A 23,924-nucleotide genomic window follows, 5' to 3' on the forward strand; every position below is an offset into this window, starting at 1 on the left:
TTCCTTTCTCAGAGCAGACGACGTTACTTAGAGGTTCGCATTGGACATTCATATTCAGCAGTGCATTTGTCATTCTCATTCATCCCATGTCATAAGAAAGTGGCCTTAATAACATCCCATATCATGAGAAAGCGACTGTTCATATTATTGAGTTGCAGCTGATCGGAAATTCCACAAATGTGTTTGTCAGGGATCAAGGAGGACATTGCCTTCCCTATATCCCCACTTATTGTCCCGGATATGCATGCGTGTGTGTTGTTTCCCGGGTGTGTTTCAGAGCCGACACGTATTGTCAGGGCTCCAGAGCACCAGTCAGCCATCAGAGGCACCATGGCTCGTTTCGACTGCCGGGTCAAATCAGACCTCACCCTGCCCATCACTGTTACCTGGCTGAAGGATGACAAGCCTCTCTCCCTGGGATCGAGGTAAAACACACCCCAAAACACAATCAACAACAGATTTCTGTAACTTTGTTGTCCCCTGTGTGGTATGTGATGAATTGTACACTATTGATCAATAGTAAGGTAAAGTTAAAGTGTGATAATGTTGTGATAATGTTGTAATAATGTTGTAATAAGTACTATGGTAAACGCCGTTTACACACCTTTTTTATTTTGCGTGAGCGTTTACCTATGGCAGAAAACATACATACAAAATATAGGGAGCCTTATTATATTATATTACATTATTATATATATATTATTATACCTTATTGACCACAATTGGTGATTCTGTTAGCACTGTATCATTGGCTGTAATAGGTAATTGTTTCCAATAGTTCAAGCACAGTAATATTTTCCCTTCCTTGTCTATGCACTGTAGGTTGAAGAAGGATGAGGATTCTCTGTCCATCCCCAATGTCCATGAGGGAGATGAGGGAACATACACCTGCACTGTTAAAACAGAGATTGACCAAGACACTGCCTCGGCACGCCTTACTGTGTTAGGTACACACACACACACACACACACACACACACACACACACACACACACACACACACACACTCTCGCCCTACAAGACCCAGCTACATAAACCAACATGGATTGGTTCAACATGGATTTGAAAATGGTCTACTTTCATTCTACAAATCATCTTCTCATCAACCCACATCTTCTTAACGTTGTAGTTAGCCCTGCATAGATAACACTATAATACATGAAATTGTTTTATGTCACTGAATTTACTCTCATTATTGACTTCTATCAGACTCCTGCTACTAATAGTTTGTAGGTCGTCAGCATCGGTGGTGGATCGTACTGCATATGTTTCCTGGTTGTGTAGTTGTAGTGCTTCCGGGTGAAGTTTCCCCTAGATACAGATCTAGGATCAGTCTCCCCTCTTCCAATTCTATCCTTAACCACTAGTCAGGAAAATGCTAAACTGACCCAAGATTAGTGTCTAAGGGCAACTTCACCCTACACCAGTTGTAGTACTGTAGTGGATGGGTTTCCTCCACTGTACTAATGCTCTGACTAACCTCTAACCTTTAACCTCTGACCTTTACCCCCCTGCCCCCCTCACAGAGGACGCCTCCCTGTCTCCCTCACAGTCTAGTGTCTTGCCTACAGGTAACATCCGTGGCCTTTTCTACCACTCTCTCTCTCTCTCTCTCTCTCTCTCTCTCTCTCTCTCTCTCTCTCTCTCTCTCTCTCTCTGTCTGTGTGTGTATTTTCTATCTTTTTTTGCTCTCTCTTCACTCTAATAAGCATAACAGTGGTTCGTTTGGACTATTGCTTCCTAATGCCAAAGGAATGAATGCAGTGTGTAAGAGATATGAGTATAAATATGCCTATGGCTGAAAGGGTGTATGTTTGTGCATCCGTGTGTGTGTGTGTGTGCGTGTATTTGGGAAGTATTCAGACACCTTGACTTTTTTCACAGTTTGTTACGTTACAGCCTTATTCTAAAATTAATTAAATAAAACAATTTCCTCATCAGTCTACACACAATAACCCATAATGAGAAAGTGAAAACCATTTTTTAGAAATGTTAGCAAATGTTATAAATCAGAAATATCTTATTTACATAAGTATTCAGACTCTTTGCTATTAGTCTCGAAATTGAGCTCAGTTGGATCCTGTTTCCATTGATTACCTGTGGTAAATTCGATTGATTTAACATTATTTGGAAAGGCACACACCTGTCTATATAAGGTCCCACAGTTGACAGTGCATGTCAGAGCAAAAACCAAGCCATGAGGTCAAAGGAATTGTCCATAGAGCTCCGAGACAGGATTGTGTCGAGGCACAGATCTGGGGAAGGGTACCAAAACAGGGAGGTGACCAAGAACCCGATGGCCACTCTGACAGAGCTCCAGAGTTCCTCTGTGGAGCTGGGAGAACCATTTCTGCAGCACTCCACCAATCAGGCCTTTATGGTAGAAAAAAAAAGAATTCATACATTTAAGAATAAGGCTGTAACGTAACAAAATGTGGAAAATACTTTCCGAATGCACTATACGTGTGTGTGCGTATCCGTGTGTTTGGTTGCGTGTCTGTGTGCGTATGAGTGTGTCGGTGCATGCATGTGCACGTGCTGGTGTGTGTGTGTCAATATGCATGTGTGCATGAGTGTGTGTTTGCTTGAATGCATGTGTTGTGTGTTTGTGATTGTGTACCATCTTACCCTATGTCCCTCCTGTGTGTAGACCGTCCTGACTCTCCCATGGACCTGGAGCTGTCTGACCCTGAAGAACGCAACGTACGACTCACCTGGATACCTGGAGATGATCACAACAGCCCCGTCACATGTAAATACACACGCGCGCGCACACACTTCACACAAAGTAACATCACACGTAAATACACACACACACACACACACACACACACACACACACACACACACACACACACACACACACACACACACACACACACACACACAAGACTACTTCCCAGTGTAACCCCAATACATACATTCAACCGTTCCATGGCTTGTCACACCTCTTCCCTGCAGTGTTCGTGGTTCAGTTTGAGGAGGACCGTTGGGAGTCAGGCAAGTGGCAGAACCTGTCTAGTTATCCCGGAGACTTCAACTCTGTCATCCTGGAGCTCTCTCCTTTTGTCAACTACCAGTTCAGAGTCATCGCTGTCAATTCTGTGGGCCAGAGCCGCCCCAGCCTCCCCTCGCAACGATACCAGACCAGCGGAGCCCGTGAGTCAGACACCGGGAGGGAGAGAGGGGATGGATGGGGGTAGGGATAAGGGAATTTAGGAGGATGTTCGACCAGATCTTTCTCCAGCCAATCCTCACCATAATACTAGTGGGTTATCAAGGAGGATAATAGAGGGAACGAGGGAGGGTGAAGGGAGGGCAGGTGGGGGTGTCTTTTTTAGGAGTTCTGTGAAATATACAGGTCAAATAAATGTTTCACAGAGGTCAAGTAACAGACAACAGTCAACATCAACTGTTCAGAGGAGACTGTGTGAATCAGGCTTTCATTGTCGAATTGCTGCACAGAAACCATTACTAAAGGACAGCAATAAGAAGAAGATAATGCTTGGGGCAAGAAATACATGAGCAATGGACATTAGACCGGTGGAAATTTGTCCTTTGGTCCTTTGGTTCGAACCGCCATGCCTTTGTGAGACGCGGTGTGGGTGAACGGATGATCTCCGCATGTGTGTTTTCCACCGTAAAGCATGGAGGAGGATGTGTTATGGTGTGGGGGTGCATTGCTGGTGACACTGTCTGTGACTATTTTTGAAGCTGTCATCAAGGAAAAGGGTGGCTATTTGAAGAATCTCAAATACAAAATAGAATTGAATTTGTTTAACACTTTTTTGGTTACTACAATATTCCATGTGTTATTTCATAGTTTTGATGTCTTCACTATTATTCTACAATGTAGAAAATAGTAAAAATAAGGAAAAACCCTTGAATGAGTAGGTGTTCTAAAACTTTTGACGGTAGTGTATTTTAGCCAGAGAGATGACATGTGTCCCTGTGTGTTTTAGCTCCAGATACTATCCCTAGAGGCCTGAAAGGCTGGGGCACCAAGAAGAACAACATGGAGATCAGCTGGGAGGTGAGAGACAGAAAGAAGATCATAGCAGGGACTGATGTCATGGTTTCGCCCATTACCCTTCATGAGGAGCCATGACACCCTCAATGGCAAGGTTGTTTCAGCCAGTAAAAACTAGACTAACGTGTGTGTCTTTTTGTGCTTTCCAGCCCTTGTTGGACACAGAGCGAAACGGACCTAACCTGCACTACTCGGTGTGGTGGCGACGGAAGGATACGGGGGAGGAATGGAGTAATGTGACTACAGTGGGTGCAAAGCACATTGTCCACGACACAGAGACCTACGTACCCTATGAGATCAAACTGCAGGCTGTGAATGACTTTGGACTGGGAGGCGAGTCCAACATCATCATAGGATACTCTGGGGAGGACAGTACGTACCCACACAAACCTACATACACATGAAGCCACGTTTCTTTACCATTCATCATCTTTTTGGAACGAGCAAATGTTAGCTCTCGTCTCTCTCTTCTTTCTCTCTCGTCATGCTGATGATCTCCTACCTGTGTCTACCTCCAGAGCCCACAGCCCCTCCCACTGACCTGCGAGTGTCTAAGATTGACAGCACCAAGGTCAATGTCCACTGGACCCCAGTAGATCCCAGCACTGTATTGGGAGAGTTCAAGGAGTACAGGGTGAGAACTGTAGCCCACTACACACACACACACACACACGCGCGCACGCACACGCACACACACACGGCACACACACACACACACACACACACGCACGCACACACACGCACGCACACGCACACACGCACACACACACGGCACACACACACGGTACACACACACGGCACACGTGGGCACAGACAGACATACATACAGACACACCATGTGTTTCTACCACCCTGTGATGACAATGTGTGTGGGCCCTCTCTCTCAGGTGTACTACTGGCGTGAGGGCAGCATGGTGAAGGGTCTGCGTGTGAATAAAGAGAAGAAGACTAAAGGGTTCTACAGTACCGTGGCCCAGCCTACTGGCATACTGACAGACCTACAGCCATACAGCCACTACCGCATATACATGGTGGTCGCCAACAATCGCTACGAGGGACCGCCTAGCAACCATGTGGAGTTCCGTACCAAGGAAGGAGGTGAGACAGGGAGAGAGAAGGACAACTCCAACTATCATACAGTCCATTGGACAAATGATTTTCACACTCTCTCCTACACCTACCAACTCTCTCCCTCTTTCTCTCTCCCACGCTCTCCCTCATTCTAACATCCTCCATCTCTCTTCATTTCTATCCTTCCCCCTCTCTTTCCCTCTCTCCCCTGTGTGTTTAGTGCCAGAAGCTCCTAAGTTCTTTAAGATCATCCAGCGGAGTACAGATGTTATCCACCTGGAGTGGGACAAACCCCTGGAGCCTAACGGCATTCTGATTGGATATAAACTCAACTACCAGACAGGTGAGCCCTTCTGATTGGATACCCACTCAAAAGACAGAGAGGGGAGCTCTTCTGATTGGATACCCACTCAAAAGACAGAGAGGGGTGCTCTTCTGATTGGCTACCCAGTCAAGTACCAGAAAGGTGAGCACTTCTGATTGGTTAGTTACACAGTCAAACGACAGACACGTTATCAGTTCAGCGGTATACACTGCACAAGAACTTTGGGTAGAAGGTCGGAAAGGTCTTTCTAATTCCTCTAGATAATGACGCCGGAGGAGATGGCTGCCGTTTTACGGTCTTCTAACCAATTGTGCTATTGTGTGTGTTTTTTTTTTGCGTTATTTGTTATTTATTTTGTACATGATGTTTCTACCACCGTCCCTTATGACCGAAAAGTGCTTCTAGATATCAGGACAGTGATTACTCACATCGTCATGGAAGAAGAGTTTTTTTCTTTAATGAGTCGGGCACAAAGGATTTATTTCAGATGCCCGACAATGCCCAAAACCCTGTGCTTCGCATGAGAAGGAGACGGAGATATCGGGATGTATGTCAGGGTGCCTTGTAAGGATCTGAAGGCGAGTGGGAAATCTGCCTCTACCATCAGCACTATTAGCCAACGTACAATCATTGGATAACAAAATAGACGAACTACGATCACGAATACCCTACCAACAGGACATTAAAAACTGTAATTCTTATGTTTCACTGTGTCGTGGCTGAATGACAAATGGATAAAATACAGCTGCCCGGTTTTACACTGCAGCCGCCTTCGGTAAGACAAGGGGTAACGGTCTGTGTATATTTGTAAACAACAGCTGGAGCACAAAATCTAATATTAAGGGAGTCTCAAGGTTTTGCTCGCCTGAGGTAGAGTATCTCATGATAAGCTGTAGACCACACTATTTACCAAGATAGTTTTAATCTATATTCTTCGTAGCTGTCTATTTACCTCCACAAACCGATGCTGGCACTAAGACCACACTCAATGAGCTGTATAGGGCCATAAGCGAATAGGAAAACGCTCGTCCAGAGGCGGCGCTCCTAGTGGCCGTGGACTTTAATGAAAGGAAACTTAAATCCGTTTCCCTAATTTCTAACAGCATGTTAAATGTGCAACCAGAGGGGGAAAAACTCTAGACCACCTTTAATCCACACACAGAGACGCATACAAAGCTCTCCCTCACCATCCATTTGGCAAATCTGACCATATTTATATCTTCCTGATTCCTGCTTACAAGCAAAAATTTAAGCAAGAAACCCCAGTTACTCAGTCAATAAAGATGTGGTCAGATGACGCAGATGCTATGCTACAGAACTGTTTTGCTAGCACAGACTGGAATATGTTCCGGGATTCTTCCAATGTCAATGAGGAGTACACCACATCAGTCACTGGCTTCATCAATAGGTGCATTGAGGAAGTCGTCCCCACGGTGACTGTACGTACATACCCCAACCAGAAGCCATGGATTACAGGCAACATCCGCACTGAGCTAAAGGGTAGTGCTGCCGCTTTCAAGGAGTGGAACTCTAACCTGGAAGCTTATAAGAACTCCCTCTATGCCCTCCGACGAATCATCAAACAGGCAAAGCGTCAATACAGGACTATGATTTAATCATACTACACAGACTCCGACGCTCGTCGGATGTGGCAGGATTTGCAAACTATTACAGATTGCAAAGGAAAGCACAGCCGCGAGCTGCCCAGTGACACGAGCCTACCAGACAAGCTAAATTACTTCTATGCTCGCTTCGAGGCAAGCAACACTGAAGCATGCATGAGAGCATCAGCTGTTCAGGACGACTGTGTGATCACACTCTCTGTAGCCAATGTAAGACCTTTAAACAGGTCAACATTCACAAGGCTGCAGGGCCAGACGGATTACCAGGACGTGTACTCCGAGCATGCACTGGCCAACTGGCAAGTGTCTTCACTGACATTTTCAACCTCTCCCTGACTGAGTCTGTAATACCTACATGTTTCAAGCAGACCACCATAGTCCCTCAGCGTTCAACACTCTAGTGCCCTCAAAGCTCATCACTACGCTAATGACACTGGGACTAAACACCTCCCTCTGCAATTGGAACCTGGACTTCCTAACGGTCTGCCCCAGGTGGTAAGGGTAGGTAACAACACATACGCCACACTGATCCTCAACACGGGGGTCCCTTGGGTGCATGCTCAGTCCACTCCACAACTCCACCACCACCATTAAGTTTGCTGAGAACATAACAATTGTAGGCCTGACAACGATGAAACAGCCTATAGGAAGGAGGTGGTGTGGTGCCAGGATAACAACCTCTCCCTCGATGTGATCAAGACAAAGGAGATGATTGTGGACCACAGAAAAAGGAGGACTGAGCACGCCCCCATTCTCATCGTCGGGGGTGTAGTGGAGCAGGTTGAGAGCTTCAACTTCCTTGGTGTCCACATCACCAACAAACTATCATGGTCCAAGCACACCAACACAGCCGTGAAGAGGGTATGACAAAGCCTATTCCCCCTCAGGAGACTGAAAAGATTTGGCATGGGTCCTCAGATCCTCAAAAAGTGGTTGCATCACTGCCTTATATGGTAACTGGTCGGCCTCCAGAGGGTAGTGCGTACGGCCCAGTACATCACTGGGGCCAAGTTGCATGCCATCCAGGTCCTTTATTCCAGGTGGTGTCAGAGGAAGGGCCTAAAAATTGTCAAAGACTCCAGCCACCCTACCACACGACAAGCGTCACCGGAGCTCCAAGTCTAGGTCCAAAAGTCGTCTTAACAGTTTCTACCCCCAAGCCATAACACTCCTGAACATCTAATCAAAATGGATACCTAGACTATTTGCATTTCCCCCCGCCCCCGTTTATGCTGCTGCTACTCTCTGTTAATTAATTATCTATGCATATCTATGCATAATTATCTATGCATAATATGTACATATTACCTAAATTACCTTGACTAACCTGTGCCCCTGCACATTGACTCCATATAGCCTCGTGTCTGTTATTTTTCTGCTGCTATAATTTTTTTATATGATCTATTTTTGACTTCTTAGGGATCAAATCCCATTAACGGGATCGATTTGACAACATCCGGTGAAATGGCAGAGCGCCAAATTCTAATTAAAGTATTAGAAATATTTTACTTTCATACAATCACACATACAATACACCAAATTAAAGCTTTACTTCTTGTTAAGCCACCGCATCAGATTTCAAAAAGGCTTTACGGCGAAAGCAAACCATGCTATTATCTGAGGACAGCACCCCATCAAACAAACACAGACAATCATATTTCATCCCGCCAGGCGCGAAACAAAACTGAAAACTGAAGATCCTCTTTTGTTGGCACTCCAATATGTCCCATAAACATCACAAATGGTCCTTTTGTTTGATTAATTCCGTCATTATATCTCCAAAATGTCCATTTATTTGGTTCGTTTGATCCAGAAAAACACTGTTTCAATCTCGCGCAATATGACTACAAAATATCTAATAAGTTACCTGTAATCTTTGTTCAAACATTTCAAACAACTTTCTTAATACAACTTTAGGTATTTTTTAACGTAAATAATCGATCAAATTTAAGACAGGATAAACTGCGTTCAATAACAGATAAAAACAAAATAGAGCGAGTTCTCAGGTCATGCGCCCCAACCACAACAGTACACTACACTCGACCCTCGTTCTAAACAGCCCTACTTCTTAATTTCTGAAAGGAAAAACATCAACCAATTTCTAAAGACTGCTGACATCTAGTGGAAGCGAGAGGAACTGCAAGCAAGTGCATTAGAAATCTAGATCCCCATAAAAAACAAATTGAAAAGAGAGTGACCTCAACAACAACAAAAAATCCTGGTTGGTTTGTACTCTGGGTTTCGCCTGCAAAATAAGTTCTGTTATAAGATGCATATTTGGGCCTGAGTAACAAGCAGTTTACTTTGGGAACGCTTTTCATCCGGACGTGAAAATACCGCCCCCTAGCCTAGAGAGGTTAACGCTTTTTTTTTAAACTCCACTGTTGGTTAAGGGCTTGTAAGTAAGCATTTCACCGTAATGTCTACACCTGTTGTATTCGGTGCATGTGACAAATACGATTTGATGTTAAATAAGTGATAATGGTCCTGTAGGCCATCATTGTAAATAATAAGTTGTCCTTAACTGACTTGCCTAGTTAAATAAAAGTTAAATCATTTTGTATTTTTGTTATAATAATGCCCGAGAAGCCGGTGTTTGGAGGATCTACTGGCACCGTATCCTCCAAACACCGGCTTCGAGGGAATTTTATACAATAGGTTGCCAACATATTCAAATAATGATTGACATATTTTCATTAAAAACTTCATTTTGATGAATTTATTCATACTATTTCATCCTTCCACAATGTATATATATATATATATATATATATATATATATATATATATATATATATATATATATATATATATATATATATAAATGAACGTTGCGATGATAGACAGTTGTGTTTTTACAGTAGCTGCATGACTGTTACCTGACCAGCTGACTGACTGTGTGTGTTCTTGTAGTGAACGGGTCGCGTGTAGGCCTTATGCAGATGCAGAGTTTCCTACCTAACGTGACAACGTACACACTCCGCCTGCCCGAACGAGCCATCCGCTATAAGTTCTACCTGGCGGCCCTCACACAGGTGGGAGCAGGGGAGGTCTATGCTGAGGAGTCTCCACACTTCACCAATGAGGGTAAGTCCACACTGCCTACACAGCACACACACACACACACACACACACACACACACACACACACACACACACACACACACACACACACACACACACACACCTCAATCTTTACTCATACACACATACACACATGCTCATCGCACACACACACACACACACACTTACACACAAATACACACATAAATCCTTACTCAACAAACTTCTCTTACTCGCATACCATTCTTACTCAATACCATTCTTATTCACGCACGCACACACACACACACACACACACACACACACACACACACACACACACACACACACACACACACACACACACACACACAGAGTCAACTCTGACTTTTAACTTCAGGTAAGTGGTGTAAGGCTGTTTTTTGATATGCAGAATGTCACCAGCTTGCATGGTCAAGTCTTTCCTGGGGCACCTGTTCCTTTTAATTCTTCAGTAATGTGTTACGCTGGGTAATGTAGGATTAACAGGTTATTGTTGAGAAGACATGAAACAGATAACCAGAACAGATCTACACAGATTTTTATTCATTCACTGTTTAGGATGACAAATTTCACAAAGACTGAATGAAAACGTTAAACCATCTACGCTATGCAGACACAGAAATGTGTGCTAAAAGAAGAAAATAAGTTGGCATTTTAAGTCTTAGTTATGTGTGGAAACTGGGTTAGATGTTTGTTAGAGTGTCTGTGCAGCTAGTTGACACGGTAGAATGTGTCAAGTGAGGCCAACCGAAAAGGCTTGGAAAGCTCAGTGACTTCAGCCTACTGCAGCTCGGCAGCAAACACATAACTCTTTGTCACACTGGCACCCATTCAACATATATAACACATTCACACTCGTGCACAGTGTGTGCAGCAGTGGTCAATGGGTTACGATGAGCACACAAACGGGTGCACACACACACACACACACACACACACACACACTTGGTGTTAGTAGCGATAAATGCAAAATCACCCAGTGTTCTTCTTCTTGGCATGTCTCCTGTCTGTCGTTGTGCTCTTTTGTCAGAATGTTCTCTTTCTCTCCTCGTTTCTCTCTCTTTGTCTCTCTTCCTCTCCTGTGGTTGATCTTCTGTAGTGTCTTTTAACGCTGTCTTTCTGTCTCCGCCTCTCAGATTCTCACTCTTGTTTTCCCTCCTCCACTTGCTGTCTCACCCTCTTCTGTCTGTCTGTCTGTCTCCCCCTCCCTCTCACCTCACCCCTCCATCTCACCTATCTCCACCTCCATGTTGCCTGTCTCCACCCTCCTCTTGCCTGTCTCCACCTCACTCTCGCCTGTCTCCACTTCCCTCTCGCTTGTGTCCACCTCCCTCTCGCCTGTCTCCACCTCCCTCTCGCCTGTCTCCACCTCCCTCTCTCTTGTCTCCACCTCCCTCTCGCCTGTCTCCACCTCCCTCTCGCCTGTCTCCACCTCCCTCTCGCCTGTCTCCACCTCCCTCTTGCCTGTCTCCACCTCCCTCTCTCTTGTCTCCACCTCCCTCTCGCTTGTCTCCACCTCCCTCTCGCTTGTCTCCACCTCCCTCTCGCTTGTCTCCACCTCCCTCCCCCTCCCTCTCACCTGTCTCCCCTCCCTCTCACCTGTCTCCCACTCCCTTTTCCCTCTCCCTCTCCCACTCCCTCTCAACCTCCTCTCTGTGTGTCTCTCTCCATGGGTGTTAACAGAAGACTTTTTCAGCTCAGGTACTGACCGCTCGGGTGTAGGTAACGGGAAATGCATAGCCCGTCTGTCTGTCTGCTTGTCTGTCTGTCTATTTTCTATAATTCCTCTCCGACTCTGTCTCAGTCCATTTTTCCAGCAGTGGTGTCCAGTTCAAATGAATGACCATGTCATATTTACGTTTCCTAACCACTTTGCCTCGTCATCATATCATGGGTTTCTACCACCCCCTACTGATGACAGTGGTACAGACCCAGACACCTATCCTAGAGAGAAACTACCCATAGAGGTTAAATAGGGGTGACAAATCTTACGCCGTAGCTAACAAACAAAACAAATGAGGGGTAACTTTGAGGTCTGTCAAGGGTCAAACCCTGAGGAAAACTAATTTTGAATGTGTATGAGTTCTCGTCAAATCAAGTATACATTAATTACTATTAGATATGTAAGTCAGTAGATTCTAGATTGAATTAATAGAACAATTAGCAAGTGAATAGCCATATTCAGGACTGTCATTGTCATCTGAAAATATTACAGAGAGCTTAAATAGAGAGCTTTGGACTGTAAACAGAAAGTTATTTGTAATGGACTGAACTGCACTCTACCAAACACTGGCTTCCTCTTTGCCAGCTGTATAACTGTATGTCTGTCTACCTTGTCTGTCATATCTGTCTCTCTGTCTATATCTGTATCTTTCAGTGTACTGTATCTGTGCCTCACTCTGTGCTTTCAGGGATTGAACAAACCCACAGAACTCTCAGGTTCATTTTTGACATTAAAACCTACAGTATTATACACTTATATACTCTCTTATGCACACCTTAAAGGAATGAGTGTAGAAACAACTAACATTATAGTCTCTGCTTCAACCTTTAGTTCTATTTGAGCCACTTTTATAACTCTTATAGCACTTGTATAACAGTTGCAATTCCCGTTATATTCAAGAAGAGTGTAATTTGGCTGTACTGTAGTCCAGGTCAGTATCACCTGTAGCGTAATTGGTATCAACTTGTAGTCGGTATCAACTTCCTGACATTTCTGAGATCTGAACTTTGACCTGTCACCCAGCTCCAATCCCTGATAGCGCACCTTGCAACTTGAATCATGACAATTACCTGTCCGTCACAAGCCTTGGATCTTGTGTACTGACTGAGTCGACAAAGGTGTTGACCCTCATTACGTGAGGGGGGGGGGCATAGGATGGGGGAGGCTTGCTTACGTTTGTCGTTTGTATGTGGAGATGGGAGCACGTCTCTGGGGTGGGGATGGGTGGTGATTTCAAGCTTACACTGCTCTCGCTTGAATGACTCTCCATCATCAAACGTTCTCTGCTGCTCATTCACTTGCTTGCTCGCTCACTGCTGCTTGCGCTTCAGCTTTCAGAGTGTCACGCATCCATCTCATCCATGTGTGTTTATGTCTTGGCTGGTGAGCATTGCCCCTCTTCTCCCTGATCCCTGTATAAGGGGAAGTCAGAGGTAAGAGATCACTGAGCTTGGGGTTCAATCCCTCTGAAGGGCAATGCCTCTGGTTTATGCCTTTTGACTGAAACAGCCTGGGATTGGCACAGCTTTTTGATTGACATGGCTTGCGGCCAATGCGATCTCTGGCTGGCTTTTTAGTATTACCTGGGCAACAGGGGTTCTTGAGCACCTGCCTGCACTGATGCGTTCAAGTTCGCCACCGCCTTTGCCTCTTCCTCTTCTTCTTCTCTCAAGATTGGCTCTCTCTGGCATGCTGTGTGTCATGGCTGACTTGGGGGTGTATGCATGAGGGAGGGGGGATAGAGGGGTGCAGTTCAACAAAGATATGAGTTCAACTGCTCTCTAGTGGGATCCTCCAAATGGAGATGTTCATCAACTGCAAGGTAAAATGAAGAGTAATAAGGTCCTGCGAAGAAGGTCCTACATAGGCCCCTGTATGTTCACCGTAGATAATGTGATGATTCTGCTCAAAATTACGTAAGAAGAACGCACGTCTCCTTTGTATTAGCAGTGTATCTAAGTATGAATTTCCCATAACTTCCTGTTTATTCAATTTGTAAAAAAACACAACCAATAGACCTGCTCTGCGTTGGTTTAGGAAAGGATGGGAATGGATTGATAGTCATAGCAGCATTTGGCCACTTGGGGGCACTGATATTCTACTTCATGGCCCTCAATGTGGGTTGTGTGGATGAATTAAATGATTTATGAATACCCAATCCTATTTTAATCCTGGATATCTGTTGCATCTACCCACACATATAACATATTTTATTATCTTAACTTCTAATGCCTAAAATAAAAAAAATCTATAAATATTATATTTCTGTTGACCTCTTTTGGCTAATTAGACAGTTGCCTTTTCCTTATTTCCGCAACAGTGCTGGTTCTGGGAAATTCCATAGCACCTTTCTGCTCATTGGTTCATTGACTTTCTCTCTGTGTCTCTATTGGTAAATGTGTTTACCTGTGATTTTCCTGCTTTTGTCTTTAACCATGTGCTCTCTTCCCTTGCCCTGTAGTCGAGCCTACAGATGTGTCCGTGTCTACAACTTTCCCTCCACCTCCTCCCACTACTACCGCTGCTACTACAACCATTAGTACCTCAACTACTACTCCCCCTACCACTACTACCACTACTACCACTACTACTACTACTACTACTACTACTACCACTACTGCTGCGACTACTGCTACCACTCCTGTGCTGGTTACCAGCACCAAGCAAGCACATACGAATGTGTTGGGTACATACAATAGGCCTACTGTTTCCTTTAGTTGACCTTTAGTTCAGTTGTTTTCTTCTATGGCACCTATGGCATAGATTAAATAGATTTACAATGGAAGCACTTTTAAAGGTGTATTGTGTTATTTTTATATCTTGCCCAAGATTAAAGGGACACATTATTAAGCTTTAATTTGAAGCGTTTTGATTGGCTACTCCCTCCTGACCAGAAAGGAAGCATTTGGAGGAACTGGCTGCATTCCAGTATACCACTTCATTACCTTGTCATGTCTCCTTGGAGACAGGATACATGAAATTAAGTCACTTTAATGTATTGGAACGTAACCATTAACTCAACACTGTTCGGTCAGGCTGTGAGAATCCAACATGTAATATTAACAGTTAGAGGGTGTTTGTGGGCCGTTATAATTCTGCCCAGTGCAGTTGATACCTTAACTACTGGGTACCTCCATTACAATTCAAGGCACCTCCATCAGTGTTAATACATTAACTGTGGAGTGGACACCACCAAAAGTGTTGACATCAATGTTGACACTCATTAAAAGTGTTCAAATATAACATTGGTCCAGTCCACTGTTTATAGGGCAACCCTAACCCTAAAACCATTGTGTGATTTACAACCCTGCATGTGTGGTGTTGTAACACACCCCTCTCTGCTCCACCTTGCCACGCCCCTGACCCCGCCCTGCCCTCTAGTAGGCATGGCTCCTGGGAGTGTGATCTGGAACCTGACGGTGGAGCCTAACAGTAACTACGCTAACGTCAGCTGGAACCACAACTTCCCGGCCGGCAGCAGCGAGTTCCAGCTAGAGTTCACACTGGACAGTAAGATCCACACCCAGAGTTTGTGTCAAGGCTGAGGCTAGACTGTAAGAAAAGAACCAGAGTTTGTGTCAGAGCTGAGGCTGGACAATAAGAAAAGACCCAGAGTTTAAGATCCTCAGCCTAGGTCTTATAGTAATGTTCAGAAATGGGTCAAATACATATGTGCACTTGATAAAGCTTGGAGTTTGCAATTTAGGGACTATTTCATTGCTTCCATTGCAAAGGGGGAACTGAATCAAGCCCAGCTCAAGTATTTGAAAGGATTTGACATATGTATTTGACCCAAGTGTGATCATATCTAACAGCTAAAGTTCAAAATCCATCCTGGGCAGAAATGTCAATAATAAAGTTAATCTTCAGACAGTCTATCTCTGCAGAGAACCCACGGGGCTTTCTGAAGGGAACGGTGAGGCATTCTTGGGGCAGGAAAAAAACACAAAATGGTGTTAAAAAATCCAGTCCAATTCATGACAGCCCTTCACTCTTGTGGAGAAGCAAGGCTTTTATTCAGAGGCGAGTAAGGCAACATTCTCATCTCTATTCATCTCCACAGAAAGGCAATTTCTGAGAAGAAACTCTCAACTCTCATTTAATTTTGCCTCGGCAGAGCGGAGTTCAGTTACCTATAGAAGTCAGATTCAAATCTGTCTAGCGTCCCATAGCTGTAGATGTGGGTGAAATATATAATATATTCTGTGGCATTTCCATTTGAATAATTCATGTGTTATTGTATAGCACCTCCGGTTTCTATTGCACTTTGATTGCAGGTTTTGAGGTTTTTATTTTTGTATTTTTTTAAATCCCTACTAAAGGCTATGTTAAATTTGTATTTTATTGTGCCCATGTAGGTTCTCTGTTGCCAGTTCAAACAGAAGTTAATTTCAGAAAGAAAGAGAGAGAGAGAGAGAGAGAGAGAGAGAGAGAGAGAGAGAGAGAGAGAGAGAGGATGTGTTATTTTACTGGGCGGAAATATACTGTTTAATGAAAAACATTCCTTAAAAGAACTCTATGTGTATGTGTTAAATGATTCTGATTGCAGAAGAGGAAATGTTAGGTGATATTCAAGCATGTGCACACATTTCTATTTTCCCAAACTGTATCAATGGCATACTGTACTTATAACACACAATATACCCCACTTTCTCCCTATGTCTACTGCTCTCTTTCCATCTCTCTCTTTGGAAATGTGGCTTTGTATAGTTCATGTCCATAGTGTATCATGATGTCTTAACTCCCCAAACTGTGCAGTGTGCAACCTTCATAGCTACTACCCAGTATCGAGCTCCTGCATCATCTGGCTGTCCGTCTGGCTGTATGTTTGGTTGTCAGGCTTGGCTTTTCCATTGGCTGTTTAACATTATAGTCAGTGGGGGGGGGGGGGGGGGGGGGGAGCATGATGTCTTTATGAACACACACACGCGCAATTTCCCCGGCAGAGCTATCACTGTGATGAACACTAGCTGTAGTCAGTGGTGTGTATTCTATGCCAGATCTAGATTACAGGCTTGGTCTGCATGCTGCAGTACTGCTAATGTTATCGGGTGGGAAGGCAGGGAGATGCTTTCACAACGCAAGCCAAGGGCATTGGGAAGGTTAAAAAGATTGGGAAGGGAGGGCTACAAGCTGTTTGCTTTTGTCTTTCTATGTTTTGGACTCAAGGCTGTACAGATGTAGGATCTTAATTTGATCACTCTTGTTGCTGAAAATTTTCCTGCACAACAGGAAATGCAAACGGCTGCTAAATTTTGTAATTTTCACTTTAAGATAACTTGAGTTGCCCTAACGAAAAATGTATCTACCCCTACAAAAAATATCCATGTATTATAATTCACATTTCCTGTAGTTTAGGATTATTTTCATGCTGTAGCAAACTGGCTCAAATTGAGATCCTACATCTGTACAGTCAAATAGCAAATATATTTTTCAGACATTGAACTTGTAGATTTAGCTTCATGTTTTAACTTATGCAAGGAATGAAGTGTGTTTTTATATTAGTCAGACATTCTTCCAAGTTATTGATTTTCATAGGGCTTCAGGTCTTTTTGTGGCCTAGTCAAGATTGAATTTAGTTTTCTACAGTTTTGTTTAGTTGCTTCAGAGGCTGCATTGGATGTACCAAGCTTTGGAATGGTTTTGGCTGATTGCTGTATGATGATCTCGTCTCACCCTTTCGGGGGGTCAAAGGTCATGTCATAGCATGGTGCATGAAGTCACCAGATTGCGTGCTCCTCTAGCAATCACTGACCCGTGTTGTCATGACCTTTGGAAAGATGCTGCATTCCTTTCCACCATTGGTGTTTCTTCCATTGAGATGAGTGGAGGGTTATGGGTAATTGTGACACAGTGCTTTTCTACCCTCCTGCCCCATTTCACAATACGGATTGTTCCATAATGGTGAATTTAAATTCCACTAGTCAGGGTAATACAATTTACTGCTGGCAATTCAGCTGGGAGTTTAGTAAAACTTCGATGTCCACATTATTATAGTAGCCTGAAGGAACACCTGCTTCCTAGGTTTACACTATTTTCTCTCTCGCCAATGGAAAATGTCCCCTTTTTAGATGAGCTTTCTCAGGAGAATTATCCCTCAGGTGAGAAATGTGGTTTCACCCTCACTGAGAAGAGAATTTACCAAAAAGAATCCTGAAAAAGCCATGGAACCCCGAGCTATGGCTCTTCTATTCACTCTCTATTATTCCATTAGATATAAATGTATCCGTATTCGAGACATCGGCTTACAGATATAGTTAATAATCTTAATGAGGTTGTCAATAAGTGGAGGTAAGAGGGTGTGTGTGTGTGTTGCATTGGGTCAGTCTCAATTCACTCCACTGGCCCACCATCTCATAGGGGGAAAAAATCAGTCCTGCCCATGTAGTATCACTGCGTCGTACCCTTCCGCTTTGCGTCGTTACCACGGTAGCCCGGCCACGCCCCCACAACAGAGTGTGATTGGCCCTCTCTTGTGTCTCCAAGGCAACGGCAGTATGTCAAGCGTACCTGTGAACCAGCCGCCCATTAAACTGGCGGGACTGATCGAAGGGGCCAAGTACCACCTGAGGGTGTACTCCAACGAATACCACAGCATCTCCAGCAATGTTGTCACCTTTGAGACCAGTGCAGGTGAGACTCCACCTGCCCAGTTGAGGAGGGATGGTACATGGCCCAGATCAGGTCAGGTCAGATAGCCTGGGGGCCAGTCTGTGTCTGCATCAGCCCAGTCTAGGAGACTATAGCAGGCTAATGCAGAGACATGACAAAACCCATGCTACCGGGACCACATGGAGGACCCAGTTCCCTAACAATGAGGTATGTTGGGTCAGAACACTGTGGTGCTCCAGCCAAGTGAAAGAAGGCTAGGAGTTGAAATAGCTCCATGTGCTGGTATTGAAGTGTTGCCATGAATTCCCCGTCCATCAATGAAATACTCAAACGCATTGTAAAGTGACTGCTTTGTCTCCGTTCAGTTGTCTGTTCTGAACTTCTGGAAATAGCTGCCATGAGTCAGCGATTTAGCTGTTTGTGATGTCTTGATTTGCCGTAGGAGAGTATTCCATGTGGTAAGAATAATCCAATGCAATGTAAAGAATGAAAGCTAATACATACAATGGGTCTATAACTTGGACATATACTTTACTTTTCTCATATCTTCGTTTTGTTCTGAGCAAATTCACTTAGCTAATTTCACACTTGGTTGGTTAGTAATTATAAACTATTCATGTCATTGTCAGGGTATATTTAAGTCTGCATTTTGTTACAGAATAGTTTTTCAACCAGTAGCGTACTGTGTTTGGCTTATTTCAATGTTCTAGAATTATATTTTAGAGCGATTTCAGATCATAATACTCTCCAGTGTCTTTGTTTGCTTTCAACATTTAAGGTTCTTTCTGTTAAATACCTAGGTTTTGTGTTCATATCGACAAATTGACCCAACACATAATTGTAGTGTATATTCAGATTAAATTTGAAATGCAAAATATAATTTATATTTTCAAATGTGATTTTCAGGGTTTGGTGAAATGAAGATAAATACTTTATTGGTACATACAGTGGGGCAAAAAAGTATTTAGTCAGCCACCAATCGTGCAAGTTCTCCCACTTAAAAAGATGAGAGAGGCCTGAAATTTTCATCATAGGTACACTTCAACTATGACAGAGAAAATGAGAATTTATTTTCCAGAAAATCACACTGTATGATTTTTAATGAATTTATTTGCAAATTATGGTGGAAAATAAGTATTTGGTCAATAACAAAAGTTTATCTCAATACTTTGTTATATACCCTTTGTTGGCAATGACAGAGGTCAAATGTTTTCTGTAAGTCTTCACAAGGTTTTCACACACTGTTGCTGGTATTTTGGCCCATTCCTCCATGCAGAGCTCCTCTAGAGATTTTGGGGCTGTTGCTGGGCAACACGGACTTTCAACTCCGTCCAAAGTTTTTCTATGGGGTTGAGATCTGGAGACTGGCTAGGCCAGGACCTTGAAATGCTTCTTACGAAGCCACTCCTTCGTTGCCCGGGCGGTGTGTTTGGGATCATTGTCATGCTGAAAGACCCAGCCACGTTTCATCTTAAATGCCCTTGCTGATGGAAGGAGGTTTTCACTCAAAATCTCACGATAAATGGCCCCATTCATTATTTCCTTTACACGGATCAGTCGTCCTGGTCCCTTTGCAGAAAAACAGCCCCAAAGCATGATGTTTCCACCCCCATGCTTCACAGTAGGTATGGTGTTCTTTGGATGCAACTCAGCATTCTTTGTCCTCCAAACACGAGTTGATTTTTTTTACCAAAAAGTTATATTTTGGTTTCATCTGACCATATGACATTCTCCCAATCTTCTTTTGGATCATCCAAATGCTCTCTAGCAAACTTCAGACGGGCCTGGAAATGTACTGGCTTAAGCAGGGATTTGAGTCCCTGGCGGCGTAGTGTGTTACTGATGGTAGGCTTTGTTACTTTGGTCCCAGCTCTCTGCAGGTCATTCACTAGGTCCCCCTGTGTGGTTCTGGGATTTTTACTCACCGTTCTTGTGATTATTTTGACCCCACGGGGTGAGATCTTGCGTGGAGCCCCAGATCGAGGGAGATTATCAGTGGTCTTGTATGTCTTCCATTTCCTAATAATTGCTGCCACAGTTGATTTCTTCAAACCAAGCTGCTTACCTATTGCAGATTCAGTCTTCCCAGCCTGGTGCAGGTCTACAATTTTGTTTCTGGTGTCCTTTGACAGCCCTTTGGTCTTGGCCATAGTGGAGTTTGGAGTGTGACTGTTTGAGGTCGTGGACAGGTGTCTTTTATACTGATAACAAGTTCAAACAAGTGCCATTAATACAGGTAACGAGTGGAGAACAGAGGAGAATTACAGGCCTCTCTCATCTTTTTAAGTGGGAGAACTTGCACAATTGGTGGCTGACTAAATACTTTTTTGCCCCACTGTATATATATATATATATATATATATATATATATATATATATATATATATACAGTACCAGTCAAAAGTTTGGACACACCTACTCATTCATTTCTACATTGTAGAATAATAGTGAAGACATCAAAACTATGAAATAACACATATGGAATCATGTTGTAACCAAAGAATTTTCAAACAAATCAAAATATATTTCATTTTTGAGATTCTTCAACGTAGCCAACCTTTGCCTTGATTACAGCTTTGCACACTCTTGGCATTCTCTCAACCTGCTTCACCTGGAATGCTTATCCAACAGTCTTGAAGGAGTTCCCACATATGCTGAGCACTTGTTCACTGCTTTTCCTTGCCTCTGCGGTCCAACTCATCCCAAACCTTCTCAATCTCGTTCTTGGTCAAATAGCCCTTACACAGCCTGGAGGTGTGTTGGGTCATTTTCCTGTTGGAAACAAATGATTGTCCCATGAAGCGCAAACCAGATGGGATGGTGAATCGCAGCAGAATGCTGTGGTAGAATGCTGGTTAAGTGTGCCTTGAAGTCTAAATACAACACAGACAGTGTCACCAGCAAAGCAACCCCACACCTCCTCCTCCATGCTTCACGGTGAAAACCACACTCGCGCACACCATCCGTTCACCTACTTTGCATCTCACCACACGGTCGTTGAAACCAAAAATCTCAAATTTGGACTCATCAGACCAAAGGACATATTTCCACCGGTCTAATGTCCATTGCTCATGTTTCTTGGTCCAAGCAAGTCTCTTCTTATTATTGGTGTCCTTTAGTAGTGGTTTCTTTGTAGCAATTCGATCATGAAGGCCTGATTCTCCTCTGAACAGATGATGTTGAGATGTGTCTGTTACTTGAACTCTGTGAAACATTTATATGAGCTGCAATCTGAGGTGCAGTTAACTCTAATGAACTAGGTAACTCTGGGTCTTCCTTTCCTGTGGCGGTCCTCACAAGAGACAGTTTCATCATAGCGATTGATGGTTTTTGCGACTACACTTGAAGAAACTTTCAAAGTTCTTAAAATGTTACGGATTGACTGACCTTCATGCCTTAAAGTAATGATGGACTGTCGTTTTTCTTTGCTTATTTGAGCTGTTCTTGACATAATATTTATTTTGATTTATTTTATTTTTTATTTAACTAGGCAAGTCAGATAAGAACAAATTCTTATTCACAGTGACGGCCAACCAAAAGGCAAAAGGCCTCCTGTCGGGTCTGGGGCTGGGATTAAAGATAAAAGCAATTAAATAAAAATATAGGACAAAACACACATCATGACAAGAGAGACAACACAGCACTACATAAAGAGAGACCTAAGACAACAACATATTAAGGCAACAATACATGACAACACGGTAGCCACACAACATGACAACAGCATGGTAGCAACACAACATGGAAGCGTCACAACATGGTAGCAGAACAAAACATGGTACAAACATTATTGGGCACAGACAACAGCACAAAAGGCAAGAGATACATCACGCAAAGCAGCCACAACTGTCAGTGAGTCTTTGAATTTATTTTACCTTTATTTAACCAGGAAGTCAGTTAAGAACAAATTCTTACTTTCAATGACAGCCTAGGAACAGTAGGTCCACTGCCTGTTCAGGGGCAGAACGACAGATTAGCTCGGGGGTTTGAACTTGCAACCTCGCGGTTACTAGTCCAATGCTCTAACCACTAAGCTACCCTGCCGCCCCATGAATGAAGAGATTGAGATAATACTGTCCAGTTTGAGTGTTTGTTGGAGCTAGTTCCAGTCGCTAGCCATACTCCCAAGTACTTGTATGAGGTGACTATCTTAAGCTCTAAACCCTCATAGGTAGTAATCACACCCATGGGGAGAAGGGCATTCTTCTTACCAAACCTTTGTTTTGGAGGTGTTCAGAACAAGGTTAAGGGCAGAGAAAGCTTGTTGGACACTAAAAAAGATTTGTTGTAGAGTGTTTAACACCAAATCCGAGGAGGGGCCAGGTGAATATAAGACTGTATCATCTGCATATAAATGGATGAAAGATCTTCCTACTGCCTGAGCTATGTTGTTGATGTAAATTGAGAAGAGAGTGAGGCCTAGGATCGAGCCTTGGGATACTCCCTTGTTCACAGGCAGTGGCCGAGACAGCAGATGTTCTGACTTTATACACTGCAATCTTTGAGAGAGAGGTAGTTAGCAAACCAGGTCAACGACCCCCAACTCTTTGGAGTTGGTATTTTACCAATAGGGCTAACTTCTGTATATCAGCCCTACCTTGTCACAACACAACTGATTAGCTCAAATGCATGAATTTAATTTGAACAAGGCTCACCTGTTAATTGAAATGCATTCCAGGTGACTACCTCATGAAGCTGGTTGAGAGAATTCCAAGAGTGTGCAAAGCTATCATCAAGGAAAAGGGTGGCTACTTTGAAGAATCTCAAATATATCATATATTTTGATTTGTTTAAAACTTTTTTGGTTACTACGTGATTCCATATGTGTTGTTTCATACGTGTTATTTCATAGTTTTGATGTCTTCACTATTATTCTACAATGTAGAAAATAGTACAAATAAAGAAAAACAATTGAATCAATTGAATGAGTAGTGGGATTCCATTGAGAGTAATAGCTCTGCGTTGAGGGAATAATGGAATGTTTTTTGGTTGTCATACTTTGTGTGGTTACTGTATCTTGATTTGAAAAGTCTTGGATGAGGACAGATGGTCGGACGTATTGCCAGTGACTCATCTGGGGCACAACAAACTCTTATTATTTTTCTCCCTCTCTCTGTGTGTCTCATCTCTCCCTCCTGTGTGTGTGCGTGTCAATGTGTTTGCCTGCTGACAGCCTACAGTAAAGACCAGGTGGACATTGCTACCCAGGGCTGGTTCATCGGGCTGATGTGTGCAATTGCTCTCATCATCCTCATCCTCCTCATCGTCTGCTTCATCAAGAGGAGTCGCGGAGGCAAATACCCAGGTAAGGGTTAACAGAAGGGATTTAAATACCCTGGTAAGGGTTAACAGAAGGGAGTTAAATACCCAGGTAAGGGTTAACAGAAGGGAGTTAACAGAAGGGAGTTAAATACCCAGGTAAGGGTTAACAGAAGGGAGTTAAATACCCAGATAAGG

At 43.4% G+C, this 23,924-nt stretch overlaps 1 protein-coding gene across 50 annotated transcripts in view; it reads left to right on the forward strand.

Moving 5' to 3' along the window:
- nfasca (neurofascin homolog (chicken) a) overlaps positions 1 to 23,924 on the forward strand; it is a 156,355-nt gene that overhangs the window by 113,173 nt on the left and 19,258 nt on the right. For 22 of the 50 annotated variants that reach the window (XM_090205392.1, XM_090205401.1, XM_090205398.1 and 19 more), the window contains 16 exons: positions 278 to 425; positions 823 to 947; positions 1,527 to 1,571; positions 2,651 to 2,752; positions 2,962 to 3,159; positions 3,963 to 4,033; positions 4,180 to 4,402; positions 4,549 to 4,664; positions 4,918 to 5,128; positions 5,322 to 5,444; positions 9,962 to 10,135; positions 11,816 to 11,833; positions 14,317 to 14,541; positions 15,237 to 15,365; positions 18,342 to 18,488; positions 23,641 to 23,772. In XM_090205392.1, the coding sequence (XP_090061518.1) occupies positions 278 to 425; positions 823 to 947; positions 1,527 to 1,571; positions 2,651 to 2,752; positions 2,962 to 3,159; positions 3,963 to 4,033; positions 4,180 to 4,402; positions 4,549 to 4,664; positions 4,918 to 5,128; positions 5,322 to 5,444; positions 9,962 to 10,135; positions 11,816 to 11,833; positions 14,317 to 14,541; positions 15,237 to 15,365; positions 18,342 to 18,488; positions 23,641 to 23,772 (2,187 nt within the window). The remainder of the gene's footprint in view (positions 1 to 277; positions 426 to 822; positions 948 to 1,526; positions 1,572 to 2,650; positions 2,753 to 2,961; positions 3,160 to 3,962; positions 4,034 to 4,179; positions 4,403 to 4,548; positions 4,665 to 4,917; positions 5,129 to 5,321; positions 5,445 to 9,961; positions 10,136 to 11,815; positions 11,834 to 14,316; positions 14,542 to 15,236; positions 15,366 to 18,341; positions 18,489 to 23,640; positions 23,773 to 23,924) is intronic. The other 28 variants (XM_090205417.1, XM_090205420.1, XM_090205414.1 and 25 more) reach the window with 4 other exon arrangements.

Source organism: Oncorhynchus mykiss, chromosome 17, assembly GCF_057628025.1.
Source record: "Oncorhynchus mykiss isolate SJ-2025 chromosome 17, ASM5762802v1, whole genome shotgun sequence".
Classification (NCBI taxonomy): domain Eukaryota; kingdom Metazoa; phylum Chordata; class Actinopteri; order Salmoniformes; family Salmonidae; genus Oncorhynchus; species Oncorhynchus mykiss.